The following is a 21,963-nucleotide window of genomic DNA, read 5'->3' as shown; positions in this document are numbered from 1 at the left end:
GAATGCAAGTATCGGGTGAAATTCAGCACACCTGTTCTTCAAGGTGTCCATTTTTAAGACATCTGCACTCCAGATCTCAACCACAGACCTTTTTGGGACTTCTGGGGACCTTACCCAGCAATTTCCTGTACTGCACAGTCAGGGCTCAGGCAGGCTGAGCACTCTTCACTTCCTGCTGAAACCACCATCCCTTCAAGGTAGCAGTTCCTGGCCACATGTTTTCCCACACATGCATGCGCACATACACACGTGCACACACACACCCTCCTGTCTTACACATCACTGATTCCTCCTCAACGTGCTCCAAGCTTGGGAGACCCAGGGTGCAAAGGGTATAGATACAGAGCAGCAGAAGGAATGGTGAGGCCTACTACCCACCCCATAGGAGACAATTTAAACAGGCCCTGAGAGGCATATTCTTCAGACAGATGCATGCACATTACTGCTTTCTGAATCAAGGTGGCATCCAGCCCTGTGCCTAGGAACAACAGTCTGTGCATAGAAGTGAGGCAGATGCCAGCTGAGACCTTATACTACACTGGGGCCTTGCTGCCTCACCTCCCTCACCCTGGTCTGCCCACACCTGGCCTTACAAGATGTTGTCTGTTTTCTTGTGGTGGGGGAGAGGCAATGTGCATTGGTGCACAGAACTTGGGGTACAAAGAAAGGAAAAATGCTTGTGATTTTGGTTTTGGGAATGGGGTGGGAAGGAGAGGCTAAGGAGAGAATGAATTCTGGAAGAACTATTAAAAACAGAAAGATTAAAAAAAAAAACTATAGAAATAGTAGAGTCCTGAGAAAATAATAGGATACTTTAGGGTTTCTAAAATTTCATGTGCCCAATATGGACTCTGAACACAGCCCACTTGGTCAGTTTTTCTTGATTCCAATAGATACTGACATCAACAGAGCAATGCCAAAAAGCAATACATGCAAGGAAAGAATTTTAGGCCAAAGTCAAATTTTTACACTCCCCCCTCCTTTCATGGGGATTCTAGTTCATAAGGTTATAATGGATGAGTCATTGCAATCCAAACACAAGAAATGTTATAATACATTCAGCCTACAACTTACAGGAAGGCATCATAGCACCTTACTTTATTACTATAACAGCGACAGTGATGATGGTGATGATTACATCTCTCTACTTTTATAGAACTATCCCTAAGAAACTCCAAGCTCTGCAGTGGAGAATTATAGGAACAGAGAAAATTGTGTGAGGCCTGTGGGTCTATTCTCTGGTTCAACGAGGAGCTGAACTGACTCATACTAGAAGCATGAGCGTCTGTACTATTTTTAAAGAACTCTGGGAAAGCATGGTTCTACCACCTTAGGTTCCTAATATAACACTTATTTCTATTTGTGGGATGGCTAACACCATCTTCCATGTAGTCTTTCCTTGATTAATATATCAACTTCACAGAAGTCCTATTTTCTAAATGTTTAAAGCTCCAGATGTATGATTTATGCCTTACAGACCCTATAAATGGGGGGTTGGGGGCAAAGTCTGTGCCTCTCATCAACCCCCTCCTTTCACCCCACTAAGGAAATACCTTGGGTGCCATGCAGAATATTGTGACATCACTGTAAGGGCTGAATGCTTTCCACAAATCCCTGCATGCCACCACAAATGGCTCCTCTGCCACCTAACCAATGGCAGCACTCCACTTTGTTCCCCCAAGTGCTACAATCTATTGGCAGCACTGAGACCCTGGTTAGCTGCCACAGAGACTTAGTCTGGGCAGCCCCTCTCTCCCAGTGAGCTTTCCTAGGTCCCCACCATGGCTCAGGCACAGCGACCAAGTATCTGCTTTTCCGGGGCAGAGTGGGTGTGGTGAGATGACAGCCCCGGTGGGGGGTGCCTTGCTCTTTATTTATGGCTCTGTGACACTTTTAAAGTGCTGAATGTTCCTAAAGGCTGGTAAATTCTTTCCCCAATCCTACAGAGACAGGGACGTGGGGGCAGGAAGACAGGTGGGGGCAGGAATTGGAATCTACATGGACCATAATTGCCTCAAGTTTGTGAACTGTTAGTTTAAAAATACTCTTGGAGACTTTAATGGCTGAATGAAAATTCACACTCATTAAACACCATGGTCGAAGGGGGGGAAATTCAGCCTGTGTTATATGAATAACTTCACAGTTTGAAGTTCAGAAGGTAAAACAGTAAGAGCTATAATCGTAATGATTATTATCTTATATATTTTGAATTTTCTTTTCCCTGGTGGGTTGGCTACTCCAGTCTACCCCATAACAAGTAGAACAAAAGAAAGGGAGAAGAACAACCCCATAGAAATACCCCAAATTGGTGTCTGTCACCCCCCCCCCCAGCTTTATCTTCCTTAAGAAGCTCTTTCCTAACCACTTGATGACAGGCTTACTACCCTTGGGGGGCTCCCTAGCATGCAGCTGCACTCTGTCATAGCACTTATCACTTATAGAGCCCATTTTCTGGAGTAAGCTCTGAGATAGTATCTTGATCTTTTCTAGTATCTTCAGTAGGTAGCACATCACATGACTGGCACAAAGTCAATGTTCATTTTAGATAAAATGCTAAAGAAATCCCTGGAAGGAAGGGTCCCAATCGGCTAATCTGCTTTTAACAAGGTCTAGCACAGAATTCCACCAAACACTAATGACTTCAGTGATGAAGTTTTACCAAAGGTTTTCATATCTCATAAAAATTATCCAATTATTATGATTCTAGGCAGTGTAAACAGTCACTGGAAAAAGAACCTCATGGTTGCTATAAGTTACCTGTTTACAGAATCCTATTTATATTAATATATTTACATACAATGTTTTGCAGGATATAAATGTAGGAAATGATACCTATGTTCTGTAGGAGGAGAGGTGAAAGCACAGTGTAGTCAAATGGCATGGGGAGCTCTGAGGGCAAGGTGTGGCCCACATCTGCCTGACTCTAGCCCATGGCCAGGTGCCTTTGATGACACTGGCAGGCAAGTATCAGTGAGCAATCATTAGACTGACTACCAAATCCCTAGAATGCAGACACTGCGAGTCCATCCAGCTGCTAGAATAACATCTTTTTAATCCACTAAGGTCCAAGCATTCATCCAATACAACTTTTCATCATGCATTTTAGAATCTAGAGTCTCACGATCTCTTCAGAAAGAAATCTAGCTAACTATGTTCTAATCAAAGATGATTGACAGGATTTTCTGAAAACATAGCAGAGGAGTAAGAGCAATTACAAACCTTTTAGAAGTCTATCCCTCTGCTGTGTTATAAATGGAAAAAAATACATACATAAACCCATAATTCTCTCTATAGGATTCATTTAAAATCCACCCCCATCCCACCGCCACATTATTAATTTAGGAAAATGTATCAGAAAAAATATACAGCTGCACTAGTAACCATTTCTTCACATTTTACAGCAGTGACTCCTGAATGTTCCCTAGCTAGTAGTCTGTCTGTCTCTCACAGTCTCCCTCTCAGAGTCACAGTTTGCTTTCCTAAGGTCTACTGTTAGTAGACTGGTGACCTGAGAAACAACCCAGTAAACCACCCACATCTTGAGAAATACATCTTTTCTGTCAAATGCTATTTTCAATGACTCAGGGTGAAAAAAAGTACCCATGAGTCTAGTGATAAGTAATAGCATTTCTGGGGGTGGGGTGGGGGGGAGTTAGTCTCATGTACAGAACATTTTAAAAAATAAAACTCCAAAACAACAAACCTGTGTATTTATGTATAGCATCTCCAACAGGAACAAACTGATCACAGAAGAGAAAGAAGATGAAAAAGCCTAAAATACATCTTCCTACAGAGTCAAGCCCTGAAGCGTTCTCAGAGCTGATAGACCGTTCTTAAGGAAATACAAACTTCTTGAGAAAGAGTTTCTACTCTTCTCAACTCTGTCCTCAGACCAAACTTCAGGAACAACCACCACAAACCCCAGAGAGCAGGCATCATCCACAGCTGGCCTCTGAAAGTGTACCTTTTTTCAAGAACAGGTCTTTAAACGGGGCCTCCTTCAGTGTGCTGTTGTTCAGGTGGTCACTGGACATACTCGAGTCCTCTGCCAGGGGGAGTCCAACTGTGACGCAGTCCCCCCCTCCCCTCCCCCAGTTCAAAGCATCCCTTCAGCTTCAGGCAATCTCCTCTTTAGGCAGCTCAGAGCTGCAGTTATAGCCAGCGTGGGGTGTGTGTGTGTGTGTGTGTGTGTGTGTGTGTGTGCGCGCGCGCGCGTGTGTGCGCGCTTCTGTCTGTCTCTCTCTCTACTGTATCAGCAGGGCCCAGCCCAGGTGCTAGACTCAAATGCTGTGGCTCCGACCGCAGACTGTGGCTATCAATTATCAACTGCCATCCACAGAAATCAGAAGCTCTGTGGTAGGAAGCCGGTGGTGTCACAGAGCAGATAACAAGTCCAGGGTCTCAAATCCTGAGAGCAGCTGAACACCCAGTGTTGTATTCAGCAACATACAGCAATGATTAGTCTGCATTTCTCATGTTTGGCCTCACATGGGACATGTTACACATACGGACGAGCGGAATGCAGCTAAACGGATCATCTTGTTCCACTGCATTCAGTAATCTTTTTAACAGGCAAATATCAAACCAGACAAAGCAGAAAGGGGGAGATCTACAAATCTCAACACAATATTTCTTCCCTTGGTCTCAGCTAGAAGCTTTCAAGGTTGAAGAAATGGAGAGAGAGCTTACCGAGGCAGCGCGTGCAAACAGGCACGGACTCTTAGCCACTCACGCTTCTCTGCTCTGGATCCAGCTTTAAGAGCACGTCCTGGCTTGAAGTGCCCACAGCGTCCCTCATGCCAGGAGCTAGGCTGCAGGCCATCCTTGGGGTCCCCCTCTCCCCAGAGTCTCTCTCTAACTGATGGGAGCAGTCCGCATGGCTCTTGCAGCTAAGCTGTGCACTAGCAACTGGCAAAGTCATAACCACAGCAGGAAACACTCAGTGTCTCCCCCTCCCACTCTCGCTTCCCTGTCAGCCCTTCACTTCTCTCCCCTCTATTTCTCAATGCATGGTAGCAAAAATATACCACAGAGAATGCTGTAAAGTCAGGACTCTCATTCTTAACTACTAGGCAGTTTGAGTTTACAACATTCAGAAATTAAAGAGTCCAAATGGTAAAGCAGAGACATCTCTCAGGAGGGAGCTTTTTCCTGGTTCATTTTGTGCAAGCACGGTCTCTGTCTCCCCTGAGGTCTACATGGTTTTTCATATGTGCGTTAAGACATCTCCGGAGCATTCTGATGCCCTGGGGCTGTGTGAAGAGACTTAAGGGAAGGCTGTGTGTCTGCTCTAGCACTTTTCATAAAAAATCTGTGTGGCCACAGTGAAAAGGGCAGAGTGCCATAGTAATACTGCAAATAACCCCAGCCACAAGCACTGCTCTGCGCCCAGAATAGCCTTTGTTTTTCCTTATTTAGGATAAATAGCAATGACATGTGGGCCATAACAATAGTTTTGGCTGTAGGAGGAGTTGTCAAAGCAAAACTAAACGCTGTTGGTTACTACCAGCATTAGAAACGAAGACAGTTACGTCAGCAGCCTGTCCCTGCTGTCGGCCCCAGCATGTCACCTGGGGCTAACAGCAGTGTTCTGGGCTTGATGTCACCACCACGTCCTCAGGTTGGCCAGAAGACACCACTATTTCATGTTTTAATTACTGGTGGTGGAGGCAGGAAAGGAACAAAAGAACCATCAAGAAGATTTTTCAGAGATTTCATGTGGATAAAAGAAATGGGAATTTCAGCAGGAAAATTAACAGTTGCGTACATTTGCATGTGCCAATCAAGACAGCCTGATTTTTCTCGAGCAATTTCCAAATTTAAAACATAACTCTCCTTTCTTGTTCTGCTTTTCCCTAATTTCTTTTCAGAGTCACGTGGCTGGGTGAATGAAGAGGGTGAAGCTCAGGAAACTGGGCTGGGGTGTGGTCACCAGGGCAGGGGACCCTCCTCAGAGAAGAGTCAGCATCAGAAAGCATCAAGCTTCAGACACTATGGCTTCAGACTGGCTCTGCTGGTCTTTGACATTCCCTTGTCACTACAACCTCAGGTCCTTGCCATCTGGGGATGGCACTTTCTAGTCAGTTCGGTACAAGTGACAAGATCACTCAAAATCAAGTCCTTAAAAGGGAATATTCATAAGATTGCATATGACTGTCATGCAAGTCTGTTTTTGAAAATCAAGGAGTTAGTCAATATTATGAAAATATTAGTCAATGTTAAAAAAGTTGGCTCTGTTGTTTGTTAATGGATATAACCTGCATTTTGAAGTGACTGTGAATAGTCCACGTTGGGGTTTAACATTATTTGAGATGCGTATTTCATGTATCAAAAAAAAAACAACAACCCAGAACCCAGCATATTTTTCACCTTTAATGGCTGTATTGTATTCCACTCAGCCTTAACACACTTACTTTGTTTGGCTGGCTTCCTTATCACTGGGCATTTGAGCCACGGGAGTCAATCTTAATTAAGCTCCTTGTTCATTCTGTTCAATTGTTCCCAATGTTTAATCTATTTAAAAATCACTTTAAAAGCTTTTGACTTTATGGATGAGTTTGTTTTCAAAACAATGCCCAAACCGCACAGCAGGCACACTGCTGGCTGAGGTGGGTGTTTACCAGAGTCGCTCTGGGCTGTGTTTGACGTGTGCTGGCCATGCTGCCTGATTAACACCAGCGTGTCACCACCCGTCAGCATGCACTACAGGGTTGTCAAGGCTAAATCACCAGGTGGTGGTCTTGATTTTGTTCTATTTTCTTTTAAGCACTGGCCTGGGAGGGTGCTTCAGGAAGAAAACACAGAGGTCAGACCAGGGGTTCCCAGAAGCCAGGGGTTTATGTCCTGATAAACACCTAATTCTAGCTGATGGGATGTGGATCACTGTGCTGGGGCCTTTTAACTGATGAGTGCCAATATTTCTCTTCCCTTAATTCAGAGAAAATGGCAGTACACACAGCAGAAGGGTGTGGGAAGAGACTAGTCTGCTGAATAAAAACACGTAAGTAGGAAAGTGTAAAAGCCATTTGCATTCAAGAATTCTTTCTTCCCTCCTGGTCTTTAAATATGGATCTCTAAAATGAGTACTCTGATGGGCTAACTGCTTTTACTAGCAGTTAAAAAAAAATGTCCCAAAGCTGTATGTGGTTTCCCTGCGTACAGCAGAGACCTTGGAAGGGTTGCCTAAGATAGACATTTTCACAGGGTCTGTTGATAGCAACAAGGACTTGAAGAGCTGTTGTCTCCATAAGCCCACTCTATCAACATCTTCAGGTTTCCTCTATAAAGATCTTCATTTCATTAATTCATCTGACAAATATTTACTAAGTGATTACAAGACCCTAGGAGGAAATATACTGGACCTTCAATGCAATCTGACAGACAAGCATTTACTGTAGGGTTGAACTTGTCTTAGGTGCTATGTGTATGTAGGTAGTTACTTATTTAAGAAATTGAACAACCAAGCTCTAAGGACTGGCTTCCAGCCAGGTCTGAATGTGACAAGCTGAAGCGACTAGGAGCATCTGCGACCTCAATGGCCAAAAGAGGCAGCACAGGGCAGGGGTTTTAGCTCAGGGGCTACTAGGGGGTCATTAGCCTCACAAAATACCTCTAGGTGGTAAAGGGGTGCTCTGCTATACCAGAATCTTTCTCTATCACATATAACCTGGGTTAGCATCTTGTCTGGTCCAATCCTTGCATTTAATCACCATGGGCTTCTTGGTCATACCCTGCTGTCTCTCGTCACCATATTCCCACCCTCAAAGGGTATCCCACTCACAACAGAAATTTTCACAGATAAATATCATTTGAAGAGTTAGGAATATTTTATAATGATTATATAGCAGAAAATTAGCATTTATAAACATTTCTAAAGATCTACTGTTATGTTCTGGGCACTTTCAGGCACCGTGTATCTTTTACATTCATGTCATGTTTTCTTATTCCCACTTTATAGGGGAAGAAGCTGAGGTTCAGAGAGGGTGAATACTTTGTCCAAGGTCAAATGGCTGCTAAGAGGCAAGCTGCAGGTCAGAACCCTGGGAAGCTTGACTCAGAAGCTCCTACCCACTCTATCCATCATTCTGCTTAATGGGCAGTGAACCTAGAATTATCCAAACTAAAGTCCCCTGAACTAACCAAAGTATGTCAAGCAGATCAATACTTGGATTTTTAAAGCCTGACTGCTTGATTCCTTTAAGGCACTAACTTGCAAATCCATGTTAAAGATTCTGTATCTCAATGTTGCCAGAGGCTCTTGGAACCATTTTATGTGTCTTGTATATCTGTTAATGTGACTCCTGTTAAGAATCAATGGTTCTGCCCATTACAAATTCCTATTCTTTGAGGTTTATGACTATGCTGTAAAATTCTGCTCTGAGGTGAAGTTTTCCACATAAAAATTAAGCCCTGGAATTTGGCCTTTAGAAAACAAAACAGTTCATTTTAAGTAAGTTTGCTACATTTAAAGTCATGAATGAGGATTTTAAAATAACGCTGACTCCTGTAGACTCAAAACATAGTAATAGTTTGATATTTGTGGACATTAGCCTATAGCATGGAATAATTTACTAATGTATTCTTAGTGCTTAAAAATTGCAACATATAGGTTTTTATGTAGAAATATGAATGCTCTGCATATGTTCCAACCACAGTGCTTGATACCCGCATCATCTGGTAGAAATGTCAGCAAATATAAAAATATGCAACATGATAATAGAGCTAGCAAGCTGACAAGGTGGATTAAAAGCTTATTAAATAAGTTAGTCTAAATTAAATAGCCTTAAAATAGCTTCCTAATATGCAACAATACTCCCTATATTAAAAGACTTTGGAGTTTATCTATGCCACCATAATATTTTTTCTTCTAATGAAAAAAAGAATTATATATTATTTTGTTTATGGTGGTATAGATTTTCATAATGGTTAAGCTACTCCCTACCAAGTAGGTTACATACCTTTGAAAATTGCAGTTACTCTTTCAAGCCCCAGGAAAAAAAAAAAAAGGAAGGCAATATAAAGTTTTCATGGTGGCTAACTTCTGGGACCAGTTAGACCCAAGTTTGGGATCCAGTCCTGCCATCTGACCATGTCAGCTTGAGCTAAGCCCCTGTTTCCTCATCTGTAAAGTGAGGCCAAGAATACCTGTATCATAGGGTAGAAGGCGGACAGAATAAGAAGACATATCTAAACCCTTACCCCCAAATTCATCCAAGGAACAGCAGCATCAGCATCACCTGGGAGCTGGTTACAAGTACAGCATCTTGGATCCTGCCTTGGACTTTACTGAACCAGAGTCTGCATTTGAACCATATCCCTAGGTGATTCATCTGCACATCAAATTTTCTTCTGAAACTTTGGTCAAATTCAAACTCCTCATTCAGATTAAATGAGCAAACAGGGGCTTGAAGAATATATAACTTGTGCACACCACACAAAGGAAATGAGAGTAGAACCTAGGTCTCCCGTTTAGAGCCCAAGCGATTGCTACTCAACAATGATTTTAAACAATGGTACTCAACATGCATGGATTTGTATGCACATCTGTGTAAAATCATGATGCTGCCCTCCTGGGCTAAAGGCAAGGCCCAGCACCACAGGGCAGGTGTTTGCTGCTGTCTTCCCCACTGTACTAATAGGCTGTTACTGATCCACCCACACCTCTTAGAAAAAAGCAGGAGAGGTGGACTGTGTTGTCAGGGCTCACAAAAATGGTGAAGCCAATTAGCTTATGGTAAGAGTCTCTGGTGTTGGAATACAATTTCTAGGATATTTGGCATGCCTCATAAAAACTTCAGCAGTCCCCGAGGACTTCTGGATATATGTTAAGAAAGAATTGTAATTTTGCTTTCTGGGAAAACTCAAGTGCCATGAGCAGACTCTTCTTAAAGGCAGCATTATGAAGATGCTGTCAGTCCACTCCTATGAACTTGGCCTGACTCTCATGTCCTCCTGGGCCTCTCTGTTCCCTGAGAGAGCCAGATACCAGGAAAGTAGAGTCCTGGCACTTGGGTTCCAGAAACAGCTTTCCACTTCTTTTTTTTTTTTTTTTTTTTTTTTTATTGTTTTTTTTAGTAGTTTATTATTTTGAGGGGGGGGGGCAGAGAGAGCAAGCGAGCCTGAGTTGGGGAGGGGTACAGAGAGTGGGAGAGAGAGAATCCCAAGCAAGCTCCACGTTGTCAGTGCAAAGCCTGACATAGGCCTCGAACCCAAGAAACAGTGAGATATAATCTGAGCCAAAATCAAGAGTCAGACACTTAACCACCTGAGCCACCTACATACCCCACCGGCTTTCCACCTGTGTTGCATGCATTCTTTCAGCGGTCACCTGCTGACACTTCCCAAACTGTTTTCCTATCAACAAGACCTGTTCATGGTGCCTTCATAAAACTGCCACATCATCATCAAGGGGGTGTACCCATTAAAGGTGTGGTAGAAATGATCTACTCTAGCCTCTTCACATTTCAGGTAAAATATGCATATATTCTATATACAAACACACCAAATATTTTAAAATTTAAAATATTCAATATGGTTATTTAGAAAAATATTTAATTTTGCTTTTCAAATATATTTCTCAATTTCTTCCAAAAGCTAGAAGGCTGAATAACCTTCACAACGCATCCTATTTCTGAGAAGACCATAAAAAAAAAAGCTCAAGATGTTTACAACTCAGATCCTAGATACTACGATTCTATTCCCAGTTCTTAACCCCATAAAAACTTTAACTGCCCCTTGGAGATGGAAATACCACTTTCATTAGCACTCTACTCCAGGCAAACATTGTGCATTCTTATACAGTATATGGCACAGTACATGGCATCTATACTTGCTGTGTGTCATTGCTAAATTACTGAACAATGTTATGATCATTATTCTTGACGATTCGAAGGCAGAAGTCCCTGTGCAATCACAAGCATTTCTCAGACAATCTGAATGTGGAGGTGAGGTGCACGCTGTTGTCTCTGGTGTTTCTCTTTGTCTTGCTTATAAATTCTAGGATGTGTTTGGGTAGTTCTGAGACCTTTAGGTTCCTGGCTTTTGTAAAAGCATTAATTTATCCAAAGGTTGGGAAAAAGTCAAAGCACATTTCAGGGTTTTAGTTACTGTTTTAAAGCATATGCTAAGGCAAACACTAGAAAAATCACAGGCTAAAATCCAAATTAATCCAAAATCACATCAGATCTATATAACTATACTCAGTTCTCATCCTTGGCACTTTAAGACAAGCCTAGCACACATATGCTTTAAAAACAAGAACCACTGCTCTCTGGTATCAGATCAACTTTGAAAACATGAGGTCAATCCTCATTTCTGTCAGAGCAGAGCACTCATTATATACCAGTCACCATGAAGAGACAGGATACAAAGGAAGCCAGGAAATGTCCTGTCCATGACATCCCTAGTTCATCCTGAGCAAGAGCTAGTGAAGTACTGTGACTGGCAGAGTGCTCAGCAAGGAGCAGGTGAATGAAGGAATGAATGAATGAATGAACAAACAAACAAATGAGGGTCCTATAAAAGGAAGAGTTTTTAACCTAAGTAACAACAATAGTTACTACTTACATAGCACTTACTATGTGCCAGGAAGTATTCCAAAGTATTTTACTCATTTAATTAAGCCATTTAATCCTTACAGGTGCCATATGAAATGAGTACTGATTTTTATCCCAGTTTTACAGATGAGAGAACTGAGTCACAGAGAGGTCATGCCCAACATTGTGCCCAACGTCACACAGCTAAGTGGCAGTGCCAGGACTTAGATCAGAAAGTCTCACTCCAGAATCTACTCTTATCTACTAATCAGAACCCAAACTGTGACTGGTTCAAGGAACACTCCTCAGCCAAATCCTATTTTTTAGAAGGAACTTGATCAATAAGCCCCATTTAAATGATTCGAGGAATGAATTAATTCTCTGAGACCAAGGCTCTTGGAAGGGCTGACAGAACACAGAGACCATTTAACTCTACCATTTGAGAAGGAAGTCTTCACATCTCAAGGAAGACACTGTTGGAAGCAAACTTAATTGCACCGTTGGGTAATTATTCCTTTAGGTTAAACTAAACCAGTTCTCTGGTAAGTTAAGGCTATTGTCTTTTATCCCTTTCCTTTTCTTGGGCTCCGAAATGATGAAGTGGCTGGTTCTATACTGGTAGTATAAAAAGGTAAATAAAAATAAATGTAAGTATTGATAAAAATCAGGGTTTTCCAGGAAAAAAAGCATCCCATCCTTTTTTTTTTCTATCTCTAGTTTATTATGTCCATAATCCTTTCTCTTTAATTTAAAATGTCGTCTTCATTTAGAGATTCATATTGGAACCCATTCTAATACTGAAAATAGTAATGTGCCTGAAGGAATTGTTCAGCTTAATATCTTATTCATTTGTGAATTGAAAATTACTGAAACTAAAAGACAATTTTTAAGCCCACTATAATGTCAGTCAGATTTCTTTGTTTAAAATGAGGGATGTTGGGGCGCCTGGGTGGCTCAGTCAGTTGAGCGTCCGACTTCAGCTCAGGTCATGATCTCACAGCTCTTGAGTTTGAGCCCGGTGTCGGGCTCTGTGCTGACAGCTCGGAGCCTGGAGCCTGCTTCCGATCCTGTGTCTCCCTCTCTCTCTCTGACCCTAACCCACTCACATTCTGTCTCTGTCTCTCTCAAAAATAAATAAACATTAAAAAAAATTTTTTTAAATGAGGGATCTTTCTCCAAAGGCAATGAAATCACCACAAGGAAATGGGCTTGAGGCCCCTGATTAGCTAGAGATAATGAAGATCAACTAGGCTTTGAGGACATCTTACCACCATGAAACAAACAGAAACCCAAATGGTCAGGAGAGTAGGCACTCAAGAGCGCCTTTTATGTGGATAAGGGGAAATGTGGTCCTGTTTTTATAAAAAGTGACCTTAACCAAATCTGTTATTCCCAATAATAAACACTCAAAATTAGTAAACCAATAGAATACAATAAAATAGAGTAGCAATAATAAAAATGTTTGGAATTTTCAAACAGGATGAATGGTTTTCTGGCAGAGACTCAATCTTGGTTATACAAATAAAACAGAATTTTTTTTTTTAATTTAAAGGGCCAGAAATGGTAATATTGCAGATGCCTTTACAATTTTTTCCCTGTAATGTGCCTAACAGAAAAACTTTCCAAACTGTCTATTTACCATCTATTCCTCTTAAAGGCAGAAATCCTGGCCAAGGCTGGCTGCAGGGTACAATCTGGTCACACATACTCCTGTTGGGGAGTCTTAGTTCAAACAGATAAAATAGCATATAGAGAACCTTGATCAGATTTCAGGTAAATGGCTCCTAACTCTTAGGCTGTAGGTTATCTCTGCTGTCATTCTGCCCTCAGAACACTTCAGCCTTAGCTCCTCCTGGTAGGGTCTAATGCTGGTCAGGAGACCAGTTTCTAGTGCTACCTCTACTGTTGCCTGAGACTGCCATTAGTAAGTCATATCAAGGCTCAGTCCTCAGATGTTCTCTCACTTCACTGCTGGAATCAAATTCCAGTGTTCTGCACACTTCAGTCCTTCAAGGCCCACCCTTAGGGTTCTTAAGATATCTGCATTTCACCTGTACTATAATTTACTTAATAGCAACTTTTAACTGGACTTTAATTCATTTGAAAAAATCTTAAGCTCTTCTAAGTAATAACACTTATGAAATCACTCGTATGATATGCTAGGGATTTTTTTGTGAAGTATATTATTAAAAATTTACAGTAAACATACATTTGAATAAAATCTTTTAATAGTATTTATAAAATATAAAGGAAAAGTTCTTACTATTGCCCATTTAAAAAGAAATGTTTTGGGACACCTGGGTAGCTCAGTGGGTTAAGCGTCTGACTTTGGCTAAGGTCATGATCTCGCTGTTTGTGAGTTCGAGCCCCGCATCGGGCTCTGTGCTGACAGCTGAGAGACTGCTGTCTTCTTCAGATTCTATGTCTCCCTCTCTCTCTGCCCCTCCCATGCTCATGCTCTGTTTCTCTCTGTCTCTCAACAATAAATAAACGTTAAAAAAAAATTTTTTTTGAAAGAAATGTTTGTAGGGGTGCCTGAGTGGCTCAGTCAGTTAGGCATCCAACTTCAGCCCAGGTTATGATCCCACATTTCGTCGGTTCAAGCCCTGCATCAGACTCTGTGCTGACAGCTCGGAGCCTGGAGCCTGCTTTGGATTCTGTGTCTCCCTCTCTCTCTGCCCCTCCCATGCTTGCGCTCTGTCTCTCTGTCTCCCAAAAATAAATATTTTAAAAATTAAAAAATAAATAAAAAAATAAAAAATAAAAAAAATGTTTGCCGTAAAATTTAGTTTTAGTCAATTACATAAGGAAAACATGATTTATCCACGTATATATTATAATGTGTTTGAAATTGAACATATTTAAAACATACTATGGAAAAGCCACTTCTAAAATAGGGGAGTAAGGAGATCCATGTTCTCACTCCCCAGGAAAGCAACTAACAAAGATTATTTAAAATTAACTATTTAAAGTCTCTGAAAACTATCCAAAGGGCATACATCAAATTAAGAAATATTTAGGAGCAAATTAAGCCTAAAGCAAGAAGAAGGAGGGGAATAAGAAAGATTAGAGCAGAAAATAATGAAATATAAAAAGAATAGAGAAAATCAACAAAACCAAAATTTGGTTCTTTGAAAAGATCAACAAAATTGACAAACCTTTAATAGACTGACAAAGAAAAAAGGGGGAAAAAGACTAAAATTACTAATATTAGGAACAAAAGAGGCAATGTCAGTGTACCCATCTTGCAAACATAAAAAGTATTATATTGAAATAACATGAACAACTGTATGTCAACAAATTAGATAACTTAGATATAATGGAAGAATTCCTAGAAAGGCCCCTACTACCAAAATTGATTTAACAAGAAATAGAAAGTCTGAATGTACTTATAACAAGTAAAGACATTGAATTAGTAATTTTATAAATTCTCACAAAGAAAAGCCCAGGCCCAAATGACATTATTGTTGAATTTTACCAGACATTTAAAGAATTAATACTCTTCACAAGTTCTTCTAAAGAACAGAAAGACAGAGAACCCTTCCCAACTCATCCCAAGAGGTAAATATTACCCTGATAACAAAATCGCACAAAGACATTACAAGAACAGAAACTTCTCTTATAAAATCAGATGCAAAAATCCTCAACAAGATACCATCAAACCAAACTCCAGCAATATAACTGCAGGGTTATTTTAACATCCAAAAATCAATTAAAGTAATACACCATATCAATGAAATAAAGGACAAAACCATATGATCATCTCAAAAGATGCAAACAATGTGGTAATCATACAATGTGGTACTGGAACAAGGCTAAGTATTACCAATGGAATAGAGAGTCCAGAAATAAACCCTCATATTTATAGTCAGTTCATTTTTGACAAAAGTGCCATGACCAATTGCTGGGGAAGAAGAGTCTTTCCAACAAATGGTAATCACACACCTGGAAAGATCTAAACCTAAGAGCTAAAACTATTAAAAAATTCTTAGAAAAAAACATAGGAGTAAATCTTTGTGATCTTTAATTAGGCAAAGCCTTCTTAGCTATCTCACCAAAAGCACAAACAATAAAAGCAGATACCTAGTAAGTATTTTAACAAAATTAAAAATTTGTGCATTAAGAAAAAGTGAAAAGACAATCCACAAAATGAGAGAAAATGTTTACAAATCATGTGTCTGGTTATATATCTAGAGTATATAAAGAATTTTTGTAACTCAATAATAAAAAGACAATCTGATTAAAAAATGAACAAAGGATCTATACAGACAATTTTCCAAAAAGATATACAATGACTAACCAGCAGATAAAAAGATGTTCAGCATCATTAGCCATCAGGGAAATGCAAATCAATACCACAGTGAGATTCTACTTCCCACCCACTAGGATGACTCTAATCAAAAGATTGATAATAACAAGTATTGGTGAGAACATGGAGAAATGGAAACCCTCAAACATTGTTGATGAGAAAGTTAAAAGGTGTAGCTGCTGTGGACAAGAGTCAGGCAGTTCCTCAACATTAATCATGCATTTATTATATGACCCAGCAATTCTACTCTAGGTACATAAACAAGAGAAATGAAAATATATGTCCACACAAAAACTTCTATACAAATGTTCACAGCAGTAACACTCGTAATAGCCAAAAAGTAGAAACAACTCAAATGTTCATCAACAAATGAATGGCTAAACAAAGTGTGGATATTTAAAAACATGTTTTTTAATGTTTTATTTATTTTTGAGACAGAGAGAGACAGAGCATGAGCAGGGGAGGGGCAGAGAGAGAGGGAGGCACAGAATCCGAAGCAGGCTCCAGGCTCTGAGCTGTCAGCACAGATATTTAACTATACAAAGAAATGAAGCCCTGATACATGCTATACCACATGGATGAACCTTGAAAGCATAATGCTAAGTGAAATAAGCCTGCTACAAAAGACCACATATTATATCATTCCATTTATATGAAATGTCTAAAATTGGCAAATGTATGGAGACAAAAAGTAGATTAGCGGTGGTCTAGAGCTGGGTGCTTGGGAGAAAATGGGGATGACCATTGATGGGTATGAGGTTTCTTTCTGGAGTGACAAAAATGCATTGATTGTAGTGATGACTGCACAACTCTATGAATATACTAAAAAATACTTAAATGTCACTTTAAGTGTGTGGGGGGGATTACATGGTATGTGAATTATATCTCAATAATAAAAAAACTATGAAATGAAATTGTTTTATGATTAATATAACTACCTATACTAAAGTTTATGATTTTTGTATTTTCAGCTTTAATAATCAATGAGCTTGCTTTTGCAATATTTGTTTTGTGTCATTGTTTGTAAGCACCTTTCTAGGTGTGAATGATGCTTATTCTCAATGAATATAAACCTAACCAAAATATAATTTTCAGTATACTTTTCTTCTTTAACATTAAATTTTGAAAAAACCAAAAACATCTATCAGGATAATGAGCCATATAGATCTAAGCAAGACATTGAGATAAATTTTCAGAGTGAATATAATTTTTTAATCTCCTCACTAGTATTTCAACATTAGTGTTTTCTTTGCTAGCCAGTGGTTCATGGTGGGTAGAAGTTAAACAGTATTAACTGGAATAAGTATTAACTGGAATCACCATGGTGGCTGGCAGTGTTAGCTGAGTGGCAGACGGGCCTCTAGAGGGACTGAGCCAGGAGCCACCTCCTTTAAGTTCTATTCCCACCAGGAGAGCTCATGGGCATATACCCTTGTGTGAAGAGGGGAGATACAGGTGTGCACATATGAATATATGCAAATGCTAAATGAGGATGTTGATGGAAAATCAGGATATAAGAATGTTTGGGAAGAAAAGAAACATTTTAAAAGGCTGCCCAATGTTCCCATCCCCATACTCCTCTATTCTTAGGCCACAGGCCAGACACTTAGATGCAGGCTGAGCCTTCCTGTGGCAAATGATCACAGAGCGTCTCATATGTAACCATCTCTGGCAAAAGCCCTGTGAGGAAGAAGAGAAATCCATGCCTAGGTCAGCTCGCAAAAACCTCACAATCTTGCTGGGAACACAAGACTGGAAAACAACAATAACAACAGCAACAACAAAAAGGCAATTCGAAAATTTTAAATACTATTATTTTGCAAATAGTATTTCATATATTTAAAAAGACTTCTACATGCAGACTGTCACTTAATATAATAAGGTTTTCAAATGTGAGTCAGATAACAAATTCATAAGAAATTGCTAGAACCTGAATCACTTCACCAAGATTTTGCTTCCTTCTACACCCCAACTAGGAACCATGACTTCTACAAGAAACTACAAATTCCTTCTAAAATACTTGTAGATTATATGTTTTACTTTTTTACACCCCCGTTTCTCGTCTCAGACTTCCAAGAGTTAAAGGCAACATTAAAAACTGAAGGGATAACAACACTCATAATTCTGCCTTGGAAAAATCATACCTACACTCTTCATTGTGTAAGATTTTTCCTTAAAAGGGTAAAAAGCCTGGTTGACCACATAGCATCAAGAGACGAAGCTTGCAAGTAACAATATTTCCTATACACTCTACCAAATAATATTCATTCTTTGGTCTACAGCAGATTTTTCCATAAAAGCTGTATAAGACAGGTCATTCGCTTTTCTAATAATGGTATTACCCTTTTTCTGGCATCAGAGAGAAGGGAAGATTTACTGTTTTTCAGGCCATGGGTCACAGTCCATTAGGGCAGTCAGGGCGGTAGACTGCAACCAGCATTTAAAGAAATAGAATAGAATGGAAAATATCGGAGTGCAAATAGCAAGGGTAAGTAAGCACTGTGAGACGGTTTGTTTATCTATAATAAGGATAAGCATGATGAGAAGGTGTGTTTGGGCTCTGAATGTATGTACCTGTGTTTGCATTGGGTTTTGATAGAAGATGTATTTCTCACTGTTGGTCAGGGTTGAAAACTTTGAAAGGCACTGGGTGAAAAAGTGACTATTCAAATATTTCATTCCTCCCCAATTAAACAGGGTAAATCATCTCTCTCAAAATTCCATTCTTCATCAAGAACATACTAACAAAACACTATTGAAGGTCTTTTTGAGGTTTGTGGTTGTAATTCAGAAGACTAACACGTGCACACTGGGCTAGAATCTGACCCACTACCTGTAAATTGTGTGTAATTCTGGATTAGTCACATAACCTTCCTTAGCCTCAGTTTCCTTATCTATAAAATGGTCATCCTCACCCCTAAATGCCCTAAGAGTGTGATAAAAATAAAGCAGTATGTGTGTAAGTGGCATATAATTATAAAGCACGCATGAGTTCTCATTGGCCTCATTTACAAGGGATAGCTGAGTTCAATATTGGCTCCATTGTTCACTATCCTTGAATTCAACTCTGTACAGACTCTGTAGAGTCATTGCTCTCAACTGGCTACAGATTTTATCACCTCGGTATTTTACAAATACCAATACCTAAGCCTCATCTCAAACTGACTAAATCGAAGCCCCAGAGGTGGGCTTAGGCATCTGTAATTTTTAAGGCCCCCCAGGTGATTTTAGCAGCCAGGGTTAAGAAATGCTGTCCTAGACTGGATTACTGCTATATTTTCCTTATTTTAAAAATTCAGTCTGCTGTCTTCCTCTCTCTATATATTCAGGCTGGCAGGCACTCATGTACACACACACACACACACACACACACACACACAGAGACATCCTTTTGGAATCATTCCTTCATATTGCAGCTGACTTCAGAAAGAAACAAAAAACTAAGGCTGATTTACTTAAACCTCTTCATTCCTATTCTAATTTACCTAGTAATGTTAAAGGTGAAACTCAAAATCTTTGACACCAAACCAATTTATATAATAAAATCTTTAATCTAGACAAATTATTGACTTGGATATTCTAAAGGAAATCTCCAAAGAGTTTTTTCTTATTTATATGGCATTATTTTAAAATTGTTACAAGAGAAAAGAAATGGAATTCTACAGTGAGTAAACAGAGGACAAAACTTGATTTCACTCCTTTTGCTAAGTTTACTCCCTTCCACCACACCTTCACCTCATTTACCTCACCTGAGATGGCCTTAATTCTTAAGGCACCTTTCCTTTTCTCCAAAACCCCTCTTTCTCCTTCTCTGAGCTTCTTCTCTCCCTTTTGACTTTTTTTCATTTTATTATTTTTTAATATGAAATTTATTGTCAAATTGGTTTCCATACAACACCCAGTGCTCATCCCAACAGGTGCCCTCCTCAATGCCCATCACCCACCCTCCCCTCCCTCCCACCCCCCATCAACCCTCAGTTTATTCTCAGTTTTTAAGAGTCTCTTATGCTTTGGCGTAGGAGGATGCTGGGCTCACCTCATCCTGCTGATCGCTTAGATTTCACTCTCTCTTTTGACTTTTTATTTCTTTCTAACTTTCACTATGTGAAGTCTGATCAATCCCTGCAATCTAAATCCTGTTATGCTCATGGCAACCCTGGATGTAATGACCAGGGGGGGGGGGGGCGGGGGGGGGGGGGGGGGGGGGGGGAGGGGGTGCTAGATGCTTATGGTCATGGCAATCCTGGATGTAATGATCCCCCCACCCCCACCCCAGGGGAAAGATAGACCAAGGAGTGCTAGAGCAGATGAAAGAGTCTCAGGAACATAACTATGGGTTCTGTTAGAGATGGAGTCAGAGACAGACATCTTCCCTCTGCAGCTACCTTGACTCAACTCTTTCTTGACTTCTGGGGTATATGTGAGTGAGCACAGCTGTGCTGCCATAATCCATCCCCAAGAAAAACATCAAAACAAGCTAGGCTGTCAGAAGAATCCGTGGGAAGAGCAGCAAAAATTTTGATTCAAATAGAAGAAATATAGTTCCTGCAAACTCTCTCTGGGTCTCCACCAAGAATGTGCCAACAAAAACAAATACCTTCAGTCTCTCTGGATGAAGCTGAGTGTGTTGCAGAGGCCTGAGCTCCTTTTCTACATCTCATGAGCCACCACACACAGACAAAAACCTAAGCTGAGGAAGGCAACCTGCGGTGGCATCAAACTATCATTTCACTGTCTTTCTCCTACCACAGGTTATTTTAAAAAGATGAAAACATTCTGGAGGCAGGTACTAACAATAAAAGAAAAAAAGACAGAAGGATGGATGATTTAGCTGAGCTTCCTGAGTGCACAAACAGCTGAATGAGGGCACCATAATACATAAAATCAATGTTGCTGGACTCTGGGATTAAGGGAGCAGTTCCTCTGAAATAGGGTCAGGATATTTCCAAGGAACCAGTGGTGATCATATGATTCTTTGTGAGGGGATTATGTTGATAGCACAAGAACAATTCAGTCCTAAGAGTACAGAGGAAGTAGGCCTAAAATATGTCTTCTAAAACTGGAGCTGCTTATGGAAAACACCAGGTGAGTCAGTTGCAAACTAAACCATGGGGATACAACATGCCTTTTGTTTCCTTACCTGATAAGGTAAAACAACCAGATATATTATACTTTTCTAAAAAAACTTCTAAAGCAAGGGATGTAACTGAAATTTTAAAAATACTGCATAATTTTGATGATATATTTGAAAATATATCCCTTATTGAAACCCCATTTGTGAATTTAATACTCTGCTTAAAAAAGGGATAATAATCCAAAAATCTTCAGAAAATAAAGAAATCAATATACATATTTGTTTCCTAGCTCCCATAAATTATTATTTTATCTATAGAATCCCTGTGTAAAAATGTTCAGCTTGAACTGGTTCACTCTAAGAAACTCAAAATGATATTCAAATGGGTAATAAAAAGGAAGCATCTGCCAGGGATGAGAGAGAAGGCACAGGTGCAATCCCAAACATAGTGACACCACCTCTAGTGTAAATGTCACAGGGATTTCAACCTCAAGCAGGAATGAGTCTGTCTTTTCACAGTATTTTCATAAAGTTCCTCAAAGTGTCAGTGAGATAAGAGGACAAGTAAATTATTCTTGTGAAAATATTATTTCATAGACGAATGATGTTGGACTGTGTCCTCCTCAGGAACCCAGAAAATGATGCAACTTACAAAAAAGCTTTCTCAATTCCAGATATGAGGTGCTCCTTGAATCTAAAATAAAGAAATTACTGGTAACTTAAAGGACAGCCATCCAATTTACATGAAAGAGATCCAAGGTCAGCTATAATTATTCAAAAGTTATCTGGGGGCTAAATGTTTAAGGTTGAAAGTGACCTTGTTCTTTTTTTGTAGACACTATATAAGCTAAAAAAAAAACAGACAAAGGATTTGATATGAGTAAGCAGGATTATGAATGGTAAAGTCTTGATCATAAACAACGGTTCTTGAGTATTGGAGAAAAATAACCCCACTATGTACCTGACCTGGGCAGTGGCCCTAGAAAAAAATCCAAGGACCTACAAATCTATACAAAGATCCAGCTATCTGAGAGAAGTTACTCTGC

General features: G+C 39.9%; 1 protein-coding gene across 9 annotated transcripts in view; it reads right to left on the bottom strand.

Annotated features, from left to right (window-relative positions):
• LDLRAD4 (low density lipoprotein receptor class A domain containing 4) overlaps nt 1–21,963 on the bottom strand; it is a 467,289-nt gene that overhangs the window by 34,650 nt on the left and 410,676 nt on the right. The window contains exon 1 of one of the 9 annotated variants that reach the window (XM_040479487.1): nt 4,690–4,893. The exons of 6 other annotated variants lie outside the window; for them this stretch is intronic. Coding sequence is in view for 2 of the 3 variants with exons in the window: in XM_040479485.1 (XP_040335419.1) it covers nt 3,965–4,034 (70 nt within the window). In the remaining variant the exon portion in view is untranslated. Of the gene's footprint in view, nt 1–3,964; nt 4,076–4,689; nt 4,894–21,963 lie in introns of those variants that run through there. 2 more of the 9 variants (XM_040479485.1, XM_040479484.1) reach the window with 2 other exon arrangements.

The sequence above is a fragment of the Herpailurus yagouaroundi genome, unplaced genomic scaffold (assembly GCF_014898765.1).
Source record: "Herpailurus yagouaroundi ecotype Mexico unplaced genomic scaffold, PumYag 142, whole genome shotgun sequence".
NCBI classification, from domain to species: domain Eukaryota; kingdom Metazoa; phylum Chordata; class Mammalia; order Carnivora; family Felidae; genus Herpailurus; species Herpailurus yagouaroundi.
Note: the sequence above shows the minus strand (reverse complement) of the source record. Positions and strands in the feature narration are given on the sequence as shown.